Raw genomic sequence first — 13013 nt, 5'->3', positions numbered from 1 at the left:
TAGATTGGTGAGGTATGATTTCTCTTTACAAAAGCCTTGTTGATTCTTCCCCAAAAAATCATGTTCATCTATGTCTCTGGTAATTCTGTTCTTTTATGGTTTTAACCAATTTCCCCGGTCCTGATGTTAGGCTTGCCTACCTGTAATTTCTGGGATTGCCTCTGGAGCCTTTTTTAAAAATTGGCATCATGGTAGCCATCCTCCAGTCATCTGTTACAGAACCTGATTTCAATGATAGCTTCCATACCACAGTTAGTAATTCTGCAATTTCATATCTGAGTTTCTTCAGAACTCTTGATCAGGAGTGTGATTTACCCGAAGTTGGTGGGCACAAACAAAGATCTCTGAAGTAACTGCCAGTTTTGAGAGAACGCAGTCTCCAAACTACACAGGGACCACAGATCGGCTGCAAGGAGCACATGAGTATGTAAATTGTAAAGGGTACTACCCCATTGTTATGCAGGCCTTTGTTAACCACAGAGACTGATTTATGGATGCCAGTGTGGACTGCTGCAGAGCACAGCTCTACCATTCAATATTATTTGCAGTACAACTGTATAGGGGGATTCAAACATTATGTTCTGGGTACTGGCTGGGTGTTGCCATGTTGGATGGATTAAGCCTCTCTACACCTGCTCTGCTTTCCCCACCCTGACATACAGCATGCGCAAAATGGCATTGACACCAGAGACTTTTAAGCTCTAATGGGTTTATTTCCCTAAAAGTATCAAATCCCACAACCATCAGCACAACGTGCTACCCAAGATTCTGAGCTTCCTGGTCCTCTCTCCCCCACCTAGTCCACTGGTGCCCTCTCTCCTCCCCTTTCCAAGAAAATGGCATTGTAATATTTCAGAAAAACAAAAAACAAAGCAAAACAAAACAAACAAACAAACAAAAACCAGATTGCAGGGCAGACATGTTTACTGTTCCGGAAGATACAGAAAGAATAAAGGCAACAGAAAATGTCCTTTGGCTCACAATGTGATCAGCCACCTGCATATCTTCTAGATGTGTCCACTACCTTTTTAAACAAGGCACTTCTGTGCCTATTGGAGACTTGCTTCAGGGTAACAGCCTGTAGAGTTGCACTCATAGTTACTGTGACGGTATCTCCCATAAGGCTTTATGGAAATATGCTTAGAATGTGTTTTATGCTACACATGCCATGTAACATATCTCAAACGTTATAATCTACTGAATGTATTAATCCTATTTGTATGCATGTATCATTTTTTTATTCAAAGTTATGAATGTTGGTTGTGTACTGGCTTGATTTCTAAATAACCTTAGCAGAGCATGTGGTCAGTTCCTGGAGAAAGGAATGTTGAAATTAAGTACCTAATCAAGAAACACTTAAAGGACAATGGATCTTGGAATGCTCCAATCCACATAAGAAGTCTACTTGAGGATGTTCAAGGTAGCACGTAAACAATGGATGCCACCTGTAAAAACTGTGAGTCATGCGACTTGCCAAGGTGACTCCTAAACTCCATCTTGGAGCTGGACTTTGCATAGGGGTGAGGAGGGGGTCTCCACCCACAAGAGAAAGTCCATTTAAAACCCTGGGAGACCCCTCCATTTGGTCTTCAGTTGGCTAAAGAGGGAGCCTCTCCAGCCCCCAGGATACTTGAAAGAAACTGGAACAAAGGACAGTAACTACAGAGGGTGTGAGTGATTGCTGGACCCAGGCTAGAAGGAGATTAGTCTGTAAAAGGGAGCATTTAAGGACTGGTGAGGATCTTATCTGTATTCAGTTTGATTAGACATAGATTTGCACATTTTATTTTATTCTGCTTGGTGACTTACTTTGTTCTGTCTGTTACTACTTGGAACCACTTAAATCCTACTTTCTGTATTTAATAAAATCACTTTTTACTTATTAATTATCTCAGAGTATGTATTAATACCTGGGGGAGCAAACAGCTGTGCATATCTCTCTATCAGTGTTATAGAGGGCGAACAATTTATGAGTTTACCCTGCATAAGCTTTATACAGGGTAAAATTGATTTATTTGGGTTTAGACCCATCAGGAGTTGGGCATCTGGGTGTTAAAGACAAGCACACTTCTGTTAGCTGGTTTCAGGCAAATCTTCAGTTTTGGGCAAGTAATTCACACCCTGGGTCTTTGTTGGAGCAGATGGGTGTGTCTGGCTCAGCAAGACAGGGTTCTGGAGTCCTGAGATGGCAGGGAAAGCAGGGGTAGAAATAGTCTTGGCACACCAGGTGGTGGCTCCCAAGACAGGTTCTGTGATCCAACCCATCACAGTTACTATCCTGATCCCTGCTCCGAAGGAAAAACACAGAAAAAGGAAAGGACATGCTGCAGAGGGCATGCTGAACAACATGCTACAAGGAGCCATGTCTGCATGTGTGCAAGTGATATGCTGAGGCATCTTTATCTTGATGCAACTTGCATCGACTAAGGTTTGTAGTTTAAACATGGCCCTAGTATCAAATACTTCACGGAATTTATATTTGGTTAACTCAATTTAAAACTCTAACTTGACTTGATATTAAAACTTTTAAACAAAAAATGAAATTGGACAAAACTAGATAGGGTGGATGGGACAATGGAATTAAATCAGTGTCAATTTAACAAAATCTAGCAAAATCATTAATATTCTTAGGCTAAGACTGATTCTTAAATGAAATTCAGTCATATGATTACTACAGCTTGAAATTCAGCAGCATTTAGATGTCTCTAGCTGAAAATGGTTAGAATAATGCATACAAAATTTGGGGTACATGAATCACCAATTCTTCCTGGTTCAAAGCAAAAAAGTCACAAATAAACCATTGTCCTGTCTTAGTGCCCAGAGCCAAGTCAGGACATCATATTGACAACCTAACTGAGCCCATCTCTGCGTCTGTATGTATCAATTGTACTGGGGGTGGGGGGCAGGATTTACAAAGGTTCCTAGACACCTTTCTAGGCACCCCTGTGATTACAACACTCTCACTCATTTGTCATCTATCCCTGTAGGCTCTTAAACTCACTTGGCACCTATGTTTTTGCAGTAAGAATATTCTAGATGCCTTCGTTCCTGCTTCTGGGCATGCACCAGGCTGCCTCACTCCAGGCAATCAAGCTCTTTTTTCTCTCCTAAGCGCCAGTGTAATTCACAAACCAGGGGAAGGCAGGCAGAGGCCCAATCTGGTAGGCATGGTCAGAAGCTGACTTGCTCCACATAAAACAGCCAGGAGGCTGTGGGAGGGTGAAAGGAGATGGTTTCCCTCCTAGCTTTTAGCCCAGCGGTTAGAGTGCTTACCCAGGATGTGAACGTTACATGTGAAAGCATGCAGTTTCAAACAGCACCGAGTCAGTTTTAGTTACAATGGTGTCACAGTGAAATCCTATAACTCATTCCAGTTTCTGTTTAGAAGAATTTTCCCCAATCTAAAGCACTTTTAAGACTGTAATACTTTTACTATTTCTAACTCTTTTCTTTTTGAAATTAGGATCTTTTTCATAGTTGGATGGAAGTTGTTGGGTTTATATGACTTGAGTACTTCTCAGTTAACAGCACCTACCAGCCCAAGAGTCCAGTTTTATGGAACAGAACTGAACTCCAATAGGTTCAATATTCTAGGAAAGCAATAACTATCTTCTTCAAGGCCAAATTCCAACTTCCCTTAAGCACAGAAATTCCCTATGGAATTTTAGCAATAACAATTGATTTCTTAAACCTTTGTGAACTTTTTAGCAGCTGGAATTTCTGTAATCTTCTTCATGGCAGGATTTAGGATTTTGTCTTCAGGGACACTTAGAGAGTCATTGGAGCATGGGGACTGGACTCAGGGATATCTACCTCACACATGGGTGCCCTAACCACCAGTCTATAGGGTCATTTTCACTTTCTGTCTTGAGCTAATGACTTTTGGTTCTAAGACAGATTGAGATATTCAGATACCAGAATATCTGAGAGCTGAGAGGCTAGGGCACTTCCCTGAGAGGTGGCAGATCCCTGTTCTAAACCCTTGGATTAGGTGGGGAGGGGACTTGAATTGGTCTCCCATATCTTGGGTGAGTACCCTAATCTCTGAACAAAAGGTTATAAAGGAGATTCCCACACTGCTGTTAGGCAGCCTCTCAAAATGTCTATCGTTCTATCATCAGAGCATCATCTCACTTCCATGACTCATGAATTGGAAACAGAGATATGTGCCTATTTCCATTAAAGGGGCGGGGCTTAGGACATACCATCCTTGTCAGCATGCTACACTGGTTACCTTACATGGCATCCCATGTAGTATGAAGGGATTTGGGGATTGCATTCTAAGGCACCTCTCTCTCCTCATTCATTTTATAAGGGGCTTGATCACATAACTCAAGTCCTTGTGGATCCCACTGCTGTTTCTCTGATACTCAAGGTACCCAAAAGTTACGTATTTGCAACACTCAGTGTCACAAGACTTAAGTCCTTTGGTGGATTCCAGCCTAAAAACTCTATCAGGGATGAATGAGAAGTCACAGCAGACAAGAAAAAGATAGGTTTAGGTGTATAACATCAAACTGAAATGAAGAGGCTGAACACAAAACATTCAGATTTCCCAGCAAGTCATAATCAAGTTCTATCATAATGTGGGAATCTCATCTCAGCCTCTAGCTCTGCATAGCTCTGTTCTAGGAAGGACATTTCATTCTCTGCTTTAATAATGTTGCATGTCCTCACTACATGGCTACTGCAGCCATGACAGACCTTCTGAGATTTGTAGGGATAAGCAAAAATGTTATTCACTTTGCTCATCCCTAGCCAGCACACTTTTATGATGTGTGTCCTGGGTGGATTCTCAGACATCTCATGAGGGATGAGTTGTGCTAGAAGGCTCTTTCGGACTCAGAGCACTCTTCCCTGCAGGTTCTCTGAGGTTTATTAAGGGCTGAGCTCTCACTGAACATTTCCTAAATTCAGGGCATTTAAAGGGTTCTTCCCTGTGTGGATTCTCTGGTGGGCAACAACGACTGACGTCCAACTGAGGCTTTTCCTGCACTTGAAAATTCATAGGGGCTTTCTCATCTTTGGGTTCTCTGATGTGAATGAATGTGTAAGCACTGACTGAAGCTTTTTTCTATTTGCATCGGCAAGGTTTCTCTCGTGTGGGTTCCATGACATTCAATAAGGCTTGAGCTTTGTGAACCTTTTCCAACAGTCATAGCAGTAGAAGTGTTTCTCTCTTGTGTGGATTCTCCTATGTCTAACAAGGTCTGAGCTCTCACTGCAGCTTTTCCTGCAATCAGGGCAGTTATAGGATCTCGTTTGCGTATGTAGTATCTGATGTTTTATAAAGGTATGACTCCAACTGAACCTTTTCCTGCAGTCAGAGCAGTTATAGGGTTTCTGTCCTATGTGAATTCTCTGTTGTGAATTGAGATGTGAACATTCACTGACGCTTCTCTCACAGCCGGAGCAGTTGAAGGGTTTTTCTCCTGGTTGGATTATACGATATCTGTTAAGATTTGAGCGCCGACTGAACCTTTTCCCACAGTCAAGGCAGTTAAAGGGATTCTCGCCTGTGTGCGTTCTCTGATGTTCAATAAGGTATCAACTCTGATTGAACTTTGTTCTGCAATCAGAGCAGTTATTGGCAATGTTCATTCTAATATTTTACATCCATGTCGGGAATGAATTTTGTTATGTGCACCAATATGGAGGTGATGTGTGGCGGGGGCAGGGTCCGAGTGGTTCAGAGAGTGGGGGGGCACTCAGAGCTAGGGCCGAGAGTTGGAGTATGGGGGGGTGAGGGCTCTGGCTGGGGGTGCAGGCTCTGGTGTGGGGCCAGGGATAAGGGGTTTGGCATGCAGGCTGCCCCAAAGAGAAAGAACTCCCCCCAGCCCTCTCTTGCCACACCAGCCCGGGTCCAGGAGAGAGAGTGCCTCTCTGTCTCTCCCCGTCCGTGATAGCTCTGGGGCGGAGGGAGATGCACCTCTCAACCATCCACAATAGCTCTGGGGTTGGGGCCGGGGAAGAGGGGCCTCTCCTCACCTGGCCAGCCCTTGATAGCCTGCTGCGCAGCTCTGAAGCTTAGAGGGAACTTAGGTTATAGGGTTTCTGTCTTGTGTGAATTTTCTGATGTGCAATAAGGTGTGAGCTTTCACTGAAGCTTTTTCCACAGTTAGAGCAGTTATAGGGTTTCTCTCTTGTATGTAGTATCTGATGTTTAATAAGGTATGAGTTTCGACTGAACCTTTTCCCGCAGTCAGAGCAGTTACAGGGTGTCTCTCTTGTATGTATTATCTGATGTTTAATAAGGTATGAGCGCTGACTGAACCTCTTCCTGCAGTCAGAGCAGTTATATGGTTTCTTTCCTGTGTGGATCATTCGATGACTGTTAAGATTTGAGCGCCGACTGAAGCTTTTCCCACAGTCAGAGCAGTTGAAGGGGTTCTCACCTGTGTGGATTCTCCTATGTCTAACAAGGTCTGAGATCTGACTGAAGCTTTTCCCACAGTCAGGGCAGTTATAGGGTTTCTCTCCTGTGTGGATTCTCCTATGTCTAACAAGGTCTGAGCTCTGACTGAAGCATTTCCCACATTCAGGACAGTTATAAGGCGTCTCTCTTGTATGTCGTCTCTGATGTTTAATAAGGTATGAGCTTCGACTGAAGCTTTTCCCACAGTCAGAGCAGTTGAAGGGCTTCTCTCCTGTGTGGGTTCTTTGATGTTCAATAAGACTTGAGTGCTGACAGAAGCTTTTCCCACAGTCACTGCAAGTGTAGAGTCCCTCTTCATGGGGGATTTTCTGTTGATCGGTTTCTTTGTTTCTTTTCAGCCCTCTGCTCCTGTGAGAGGATTTACCGCGTCCCTCCCCTGGATGGTTTACCCGCTGCCTTTCTGGCTTGTGCTGCCTCTTACAGGTTTCTCTCTGTTCAGGACTCTGGGAAACATGCCCTTCAGATCTTCCCCATAACATCCCACACAGTGCCATTTGCTCGGGACCTTCCTGCTGAAGACTCTCCTCACTGGTCTCATTCACTGTCCTCTCCGCTGTGGGATAGAGAAATAATCCAGACAGGAGTCATTCTCTGTGCTGGAGGGAAAGAAAATTCTGATAGGGGAATAGGAAAAGGGGGGAACACACCCAAATAACAGCTGGAAGGTTGAAATATCATGAGCTGAGTTCATCCTCTATCCTCAAAACCCTGCCCCAGAGGAGAGTATCCATCTTTCCTCCACATCCTCTCATTGGAGATGAAGACAGCCTGAAGGGTCAAATACATCTGCTATGAGGATACAATAATTGGTTTCTGAATCAGTTTAGCTGATTCCTCACCTGTGTGGATGTTGCTGATACGCTTCCCTTCCTCAGAGCCCTGGAGATCTGGGACCCGCAGCTCCTCCCCTCGCTCCGTCCAGGAGATCACATTAGGTTTGGAAATTGGAAATCCTGCTTGGGAAACAATTCATCAAGTGTTGATTATGTTCATTAAGGTCAGTCCTATTACTACTTCCAGACCCAGGATCCCAGTCACCCACCCAGAGAGGCTCCTTCCCCATCTTACAGAGACTAGGCTATAGATTATACAAGATCCCATGACACACTCATCTGGAGTAAAGGTGCATCACCTCTGCCTCGGGGAATGCCCCAGCTTATTCCCTGGGGGAGCTGAGTGCTCTGCTACACTCTAGGGTACAACTGAATCTCCATCACAGCCCATTCCATTCCCCGTATCCCAGGCCAGAACAGGAACACATTACTTAAAATGTGAGCTCGTGTGAGGGCTTGTAGGTCTGAAACCAAGGCACAGAGGCAGTGCTCAAACTGCAGCTGTCAGCTGTCAGATCACTTAGAACGTGTAGAGAAAGGATCTCGCAGAGTTCTAGCTCCCCCAGGGCTCTGTTCACAAAGCTCCTGACCGGGGGGCATGGCTAGCCCCACTCTTTGGTTTGGATGCACTATTTAATCCAGAAGGAGAGAGAGGAAATTGTCCAAGGAACTAGGTGAATGCTTGGCTAGCTGCTTCAGACCCTGCCTACGCTCCAGAGTCCTGAACTTCTTACTGCCTGTGCGTGTGCGGGACCCTCCATCTGCCCATAATAGTTGCTGCTCCCACAGCTGGCCACGGTGGTGTTTGGCTGTGCTGATCCTCTGCGGGGGGGCAGGGGTGTGTGTGGCTATTGTTGCAGCTGAGCTCCCCCTCTGCTGCCTTGGTTCTACTCTGCCAAGAGGAACCAGCATTTCACAGAGATCAGCCATAGCCAGGATAGGACTCCAGAAAATGCACCCTCCTTCCCAAGGTTCAGCACATTGGCACAAGAGGTAGCCCTGGAGACACTAACAGCAGCTGGACCCCACCCCAGAATTCTGTTACATGCCCTTCCTGACTGGGCCCTTCCACTCGCACCTTTGGCCAAGGCAGAACATGGACAAGATGGTAGTGAAGCACATTGAAACCTTGGTTGTGGGAAGAGTAGGACCATTGTTATGTCCCTGAATCTGCTGTAGCTTGGGAGGGGACGTGGAGGGGACAGTCTCTCGTGCAGAAGCCAGGGATTATTGGGGCTGATCCTCCAGACACATGGGGGGCCAATGAAGAATCCTTAGCCAAACTCAACCCAGCTACTCCAGAGCCCACACAGCTTCTGATAGCTAAGGGGACAGAAATCCTTACCAAGAGAGATCACGGTCTCATAATTCTCCTGCATCACATCCCTGTAGAGGGCTCTCTGACTCGGGTCAAGCAGAGCCCATTCCTCCTCAGAGAAATACACAGCCACCTCCTCAAAGGTCACTGGCTCCACTGCAGCCATTTCCTTTCCTTGTCTCAGGAGGGCATGGGATGATCTGGAGCAAGACATGGGTGTTCTGCAGCCTGTCAGGGTGAGAAGGGCAATTGGAGACATTTCAGGAAGGGCTTTAATCCTTTCCACACCCCCACTGCTCCCAGACTCTTTCCCTATTGACGGACATTCTAGACTCTGATTTTTGGACAAATGCTTGAGTCTAGATATTACATAAACAACACACAAAACTTAGATCCCAAATCCATACTCATTTCTCTCAATATGTGGTTTGAGTTTCCAGATTACTGCGCTTGCAACAATGGAATTCAGTTCTGAGTGTCCAGTGTTTCTGATTAACAAGCTGCTTATTCAACTGCTCGAATATGGATTTAGGTGTCTAAATTTAGGATCCTCTTTATTTAGGCCCCTAGTCTTTATCAATCTATCTGTAGTACAAAACTAGGCCCTCTCACCAGGACTAAAGAAACAGACTTTTTAAACCCTCTCCACAACAGAGATTAGGTGAAGTCAATGGGACCATTCAGATGCTTAATATTAAACATGTGTGGTGAGTGTTTGCAGGATGATATCCTAAGATCCATAGATTCAGATTCAGGGCCAGCCCACAACATTTTGGCACCTGAGGTGGGGAGCTCAAATGACACCCCCATGCCACTCACTTGGGCCAAAACTTTGAAAGGTCTCAATTCAGCCTTCTTCCTGTTCTACTCCTCTCATGGTACTGCTCTGCAACCTACTCCACTAAAGGAGAACTAACAACTTAAAATGTCTTATTCAAAAATGTTAAGTAACACTTAACTTTCAAACCCTTCAACAGCAAATGTAACTTTTCTTGTCTGCATAGTAAACACTGGTATTTTTATCTGTTTGAATAATAAAAGTGGTGCTTTCCCTGCCTTCTTGGTTGCAAAGATTTGAACTGCTTCCTGCTGAAGGGCCACAGTCTGGGCCAGCTCATCCTCTATTGAGATGGTTGCAAGGATGACCAGCCTCTCCTGTGTCACTGTGGAGCATAGATGTGTTTTTATTAACTTCAGCTTGGAGAAGCTGCGTTCTCCACTGGCAACTGTTACAGGAAGTGTTAGAAGTATGTGTACAGCAACAAAAGCATTTAGAAAGAGGTTGGTCATCTTATTTGTGCACATATATTCCAGAACAGCCTTTGGAGTTGATCCTGCTGAAATGTATCTTGAAAGGGCTTTCAGTTCATCACCTAAATCACTCACATCAATATCGTGCATGTCATCATGCGTCAACACTGTCTCTAGTGCCCTGCATTGCTGGTATAGGTGTTCTTCAGGTATAGTGAGGAGTTTGGGAATATCATACATCACAAATATACTGCTGTGTTTCTTGAGCTGCATGAAACATTCTTCAACTGACTGTACTGCACAATCTAGGATCTGGTTAAAGAATTCAACTTTGAATTGTTGTTTGGGATCTCTCATGGGATTATTCTGTGTCTTGTAATCAAAATGTCATCTTCTTGAATGGATGGGAAAATAGCTTCAGTGCGAAGTTCCTCTGCCAACTTCTGTGCTCTCTTCAGAACGTTTTAAATCCCTCATCTGATCAGTAAGACTGTAGGTATGACTTTGCTTTGTCCAGTTGTTCCATTGCTCCAGATATATCAAGGTCAACACCTCGGATTCTCTTGCTTACAACATTTATTTCAAAACAGTATGTCATGCCACAACACTAAGCCACACAGAAATTTGAAGTTATGCATGTTTCTGGTGATTCCATTTCCCTCTGCCACTGTTCTCCCATGAACAGTTCCTGTCATAGCAATATCCTCCATAATGGCAACTATGTTACCTTTGATCTTCTCAGTTTAGTGTTTGATAGGCTTTATCACCTCCATTCGACTTTTCCATCATGTGGCACTCAGTGGTTTCAGTGTCAGAGAGGATGTTCCCAGATGTTGCTTCAAAATTTGCCATCAATGAGTTGATGCAGAGAAAAATACATAGATGCTTTGAATTACATTAAAATATTCAGCAGCCTCACTAGAAGCTGATGCTGCATCACCCATCACCAAGTTCAATGAATGAGAACTGCATGGGACAAATAAACCTCCAGGATTTAACTCTAGGTTCCATATCTGCACTCCTGTGTTCTTTCCTCTCATGTTGGCACCATTATTGTAGCCCTGACCGCTCATGTCAACTATCACAATTCCCATATCAACCAGCTTTTAAGAAGCACATTTGTCATACCAGCTCCTGTAGTATCATCAATGATAATAAATTCTAGAAAATGTTCTCTGACAGTCACTATTGTAGGGACATTTTTCACTAGGTTCTGTTGTTACAAAACACACCAATCAAGTCATTTGTTCCTTACGGCTGATGTCAGGTGTGCAGTCCAGAATAACAGAGTAATATCTTGCAGACTTCAGACCTGCCACAATCTTCTGTTTGACATTTGTTAGCAGTAACTGTAAGATTTCATTTTGAATTGTTTTTCCAAGGTAGTGAGGTGTGTACATTTCTTGGGTGGTGACTTAGATGCTCCTGGAGTACAGCATCAAACTCAGCATCAGCTCCATAATTTCAAGGAAGTTTCCATTGTTTGCACGTACAGCTCATCTGAAGTGCCACACAGTGCTAGGTTTTGGGTAGTAAGTATTCTCACAATGGCAATGAGCCTTTTCAGAACATTTTGCCAGTAAAGAGACTCTGATGCACTCTTCTCTTGATTCTGATCATCTATGGTGGCCTTTAAACTTAGTCTCATCTCAAGCTCTTTCCACCTAAGGAATGCTCTCTAGTGATTTGCTGCCTTCTCATGGCATGCCAGATTTCTAGCCAGATTTTTCTAGTTCTTTGTTCCTGTAGAACCCAATGTGGCTGGAACATTAGACTGCAAGAGTTTGCAACAAAAACAGTATGCAGCATTCTGGGTTTTTGAGTATATAAGCCATGGCCTCTCCATTTTGTCACCATTTGGGATTTCACGCCAGTAATGTGTTGGATGGAAACTTCTATTTTCATTGTCTTTGGGGAACATTAAGTTTTTCACTTGCTGTGGCTTATGCAGTACAAGGAAGTCTCACAGGCTACTGCTCAAGTGGGTCCACAGTCCTGGATCATCTAGACTTAAGGAACTAAACTCAGCAGCAGCTGTTTCTTGCACCTCCACCACACTCTTCTCTGATCTACACTTTTCTTCAGGAATGTCCATGGTTACATCCATTTGAGATGGAGATATGGATGCTGAAGTAGCTGCCAGGTCACCTGCACTCTGACTAAATGGACGATCAGGAATCTCCTCACCACTCACATCCTCACTGGGGCCGGAAGGCTCATCGTGAACATTTGTGTCTATGTATCTCAGGAGAGCTCCTTCCTGCTTAGATAGAAAAGCTTCCTTTGCTTTCTTTCTTTTTCTGAATGCTGCCCCAGAGGGGCATTTTCTTCTTTCACTCATGACTGCTGTTCTGTGCCAGCTAGAGTGGCTCTCAACACTCAATTGGTAGCAGGGCCTGAGTGAGGGAAAATATCAGCTTCTTGAGGGCCTAACTGGCTCCTACTACTTCAGCTGACTGCCTGTTCTCCTCAAGTGGGTTCAGGGAAGCAGCAGGAAAAGGAAGCTCCCTGAGAAGCTGGTGTTAATCACTCCAGGCTCCTGGGGGTGCTAGAGAGGTACATAAGAGGCTCCTCCTGCTCTCTCTTCCCTGCAGCTCCCGCTGCTTTCTGTTATTCCCTCTCACCTTTTCTCCTGCCTGCCTGTTATGTCTCTTGTGCCCTCCTTCCTCCAGCACAGCACTCCACTATCTCCGTGTAGCTAGAGCAGAGAAAATACATATGCACCAGCAGCAGACACAATTTTCTACACTCTGGGTCCTAGTGCCCCCATCCCCACAGTCTGGCATCTGAGGCGCTGCCTCAGTTTGCCTCATGGTAAGGCCAGCCCTGTTCACAGTATCAGAAGGGATTGTTAGTCATGTAGTCTGACCTACTATTTGTCATAAGCCATTACACTTAACCCATTTACCAAACTAGTATTTCCCAAAAATATATTTTCTGGAAAGTCATCCTGTCTTGATTTGAAAACATCAAGAGATGGAGAATCCGGCATTTCTTTTGGTCATTTGTTTCACTGGCTAATCATCTTCACTATTAAACATTTGTGCCTACTCTCTAATCTGAATTTGTCTGGCTTCCACTTTCAATTGTCTGTTCACAGTAAGCCTTTATCCACTCGACCATAGGTTCTCAAACTTCATTGCACTGCGACCCCCTTTTGACAATAAAAATTACT

The 13013-nt window shown here is 44.4% G+C and overlaps 1 protein-coding gene across 1 annotated transcript in view; it reads right to left on the bottom strand.

Annotated features, from left to right (window-relative positions):
• Nucleotides 1-796: 796 nt before the first annotated feature.
• LOC127032468 (zinc finger protein 436-like) overlaps nt 797-13013 on the bottom strand; it is a 148834-nt gene continuing 136617 nt past the window's right edge. The window contains exons 2-4 of the mRNA XM_050919772.1: nt 8615-8815; nt 7276-7392; nt 797-6989 (exon numbers count right to left, since the gene is read on the bottom strand). Of these exons, the coding sequence (XP_050775729.1) occupies nt 6028-6989; nt 7276-7392; nt 8615-8801 (1266 nt within the window). The 5' untranslated portion in view covers nt 8802-8815 and the 3' untranslated portion in view covers nt 797-6027. The remainder of the gene's footprint in view (nt 6990-7275; nt 7393-8614; nt 8816-13013) is intronic.

Source organism: Gopherus flavomarginatus, chromosome 12, assembly GCF_025201925.1.
Source record: "Gopherus flavomarginatus isolate rGopFla2 chromosome 12, rGopFla2.mat.asm, whole genome shotgun sequence".
NCBI lineage: Eukaryota > Metazoa > Chordata > Testudines > Testudinidae > Gopherus > Gopherus flavomarginatus.
The sequence above is the reverse complement of the archived record's forward strand: the minus strand, read 5'-3'. Positions and strand labels throughout refer to the sequence as shown.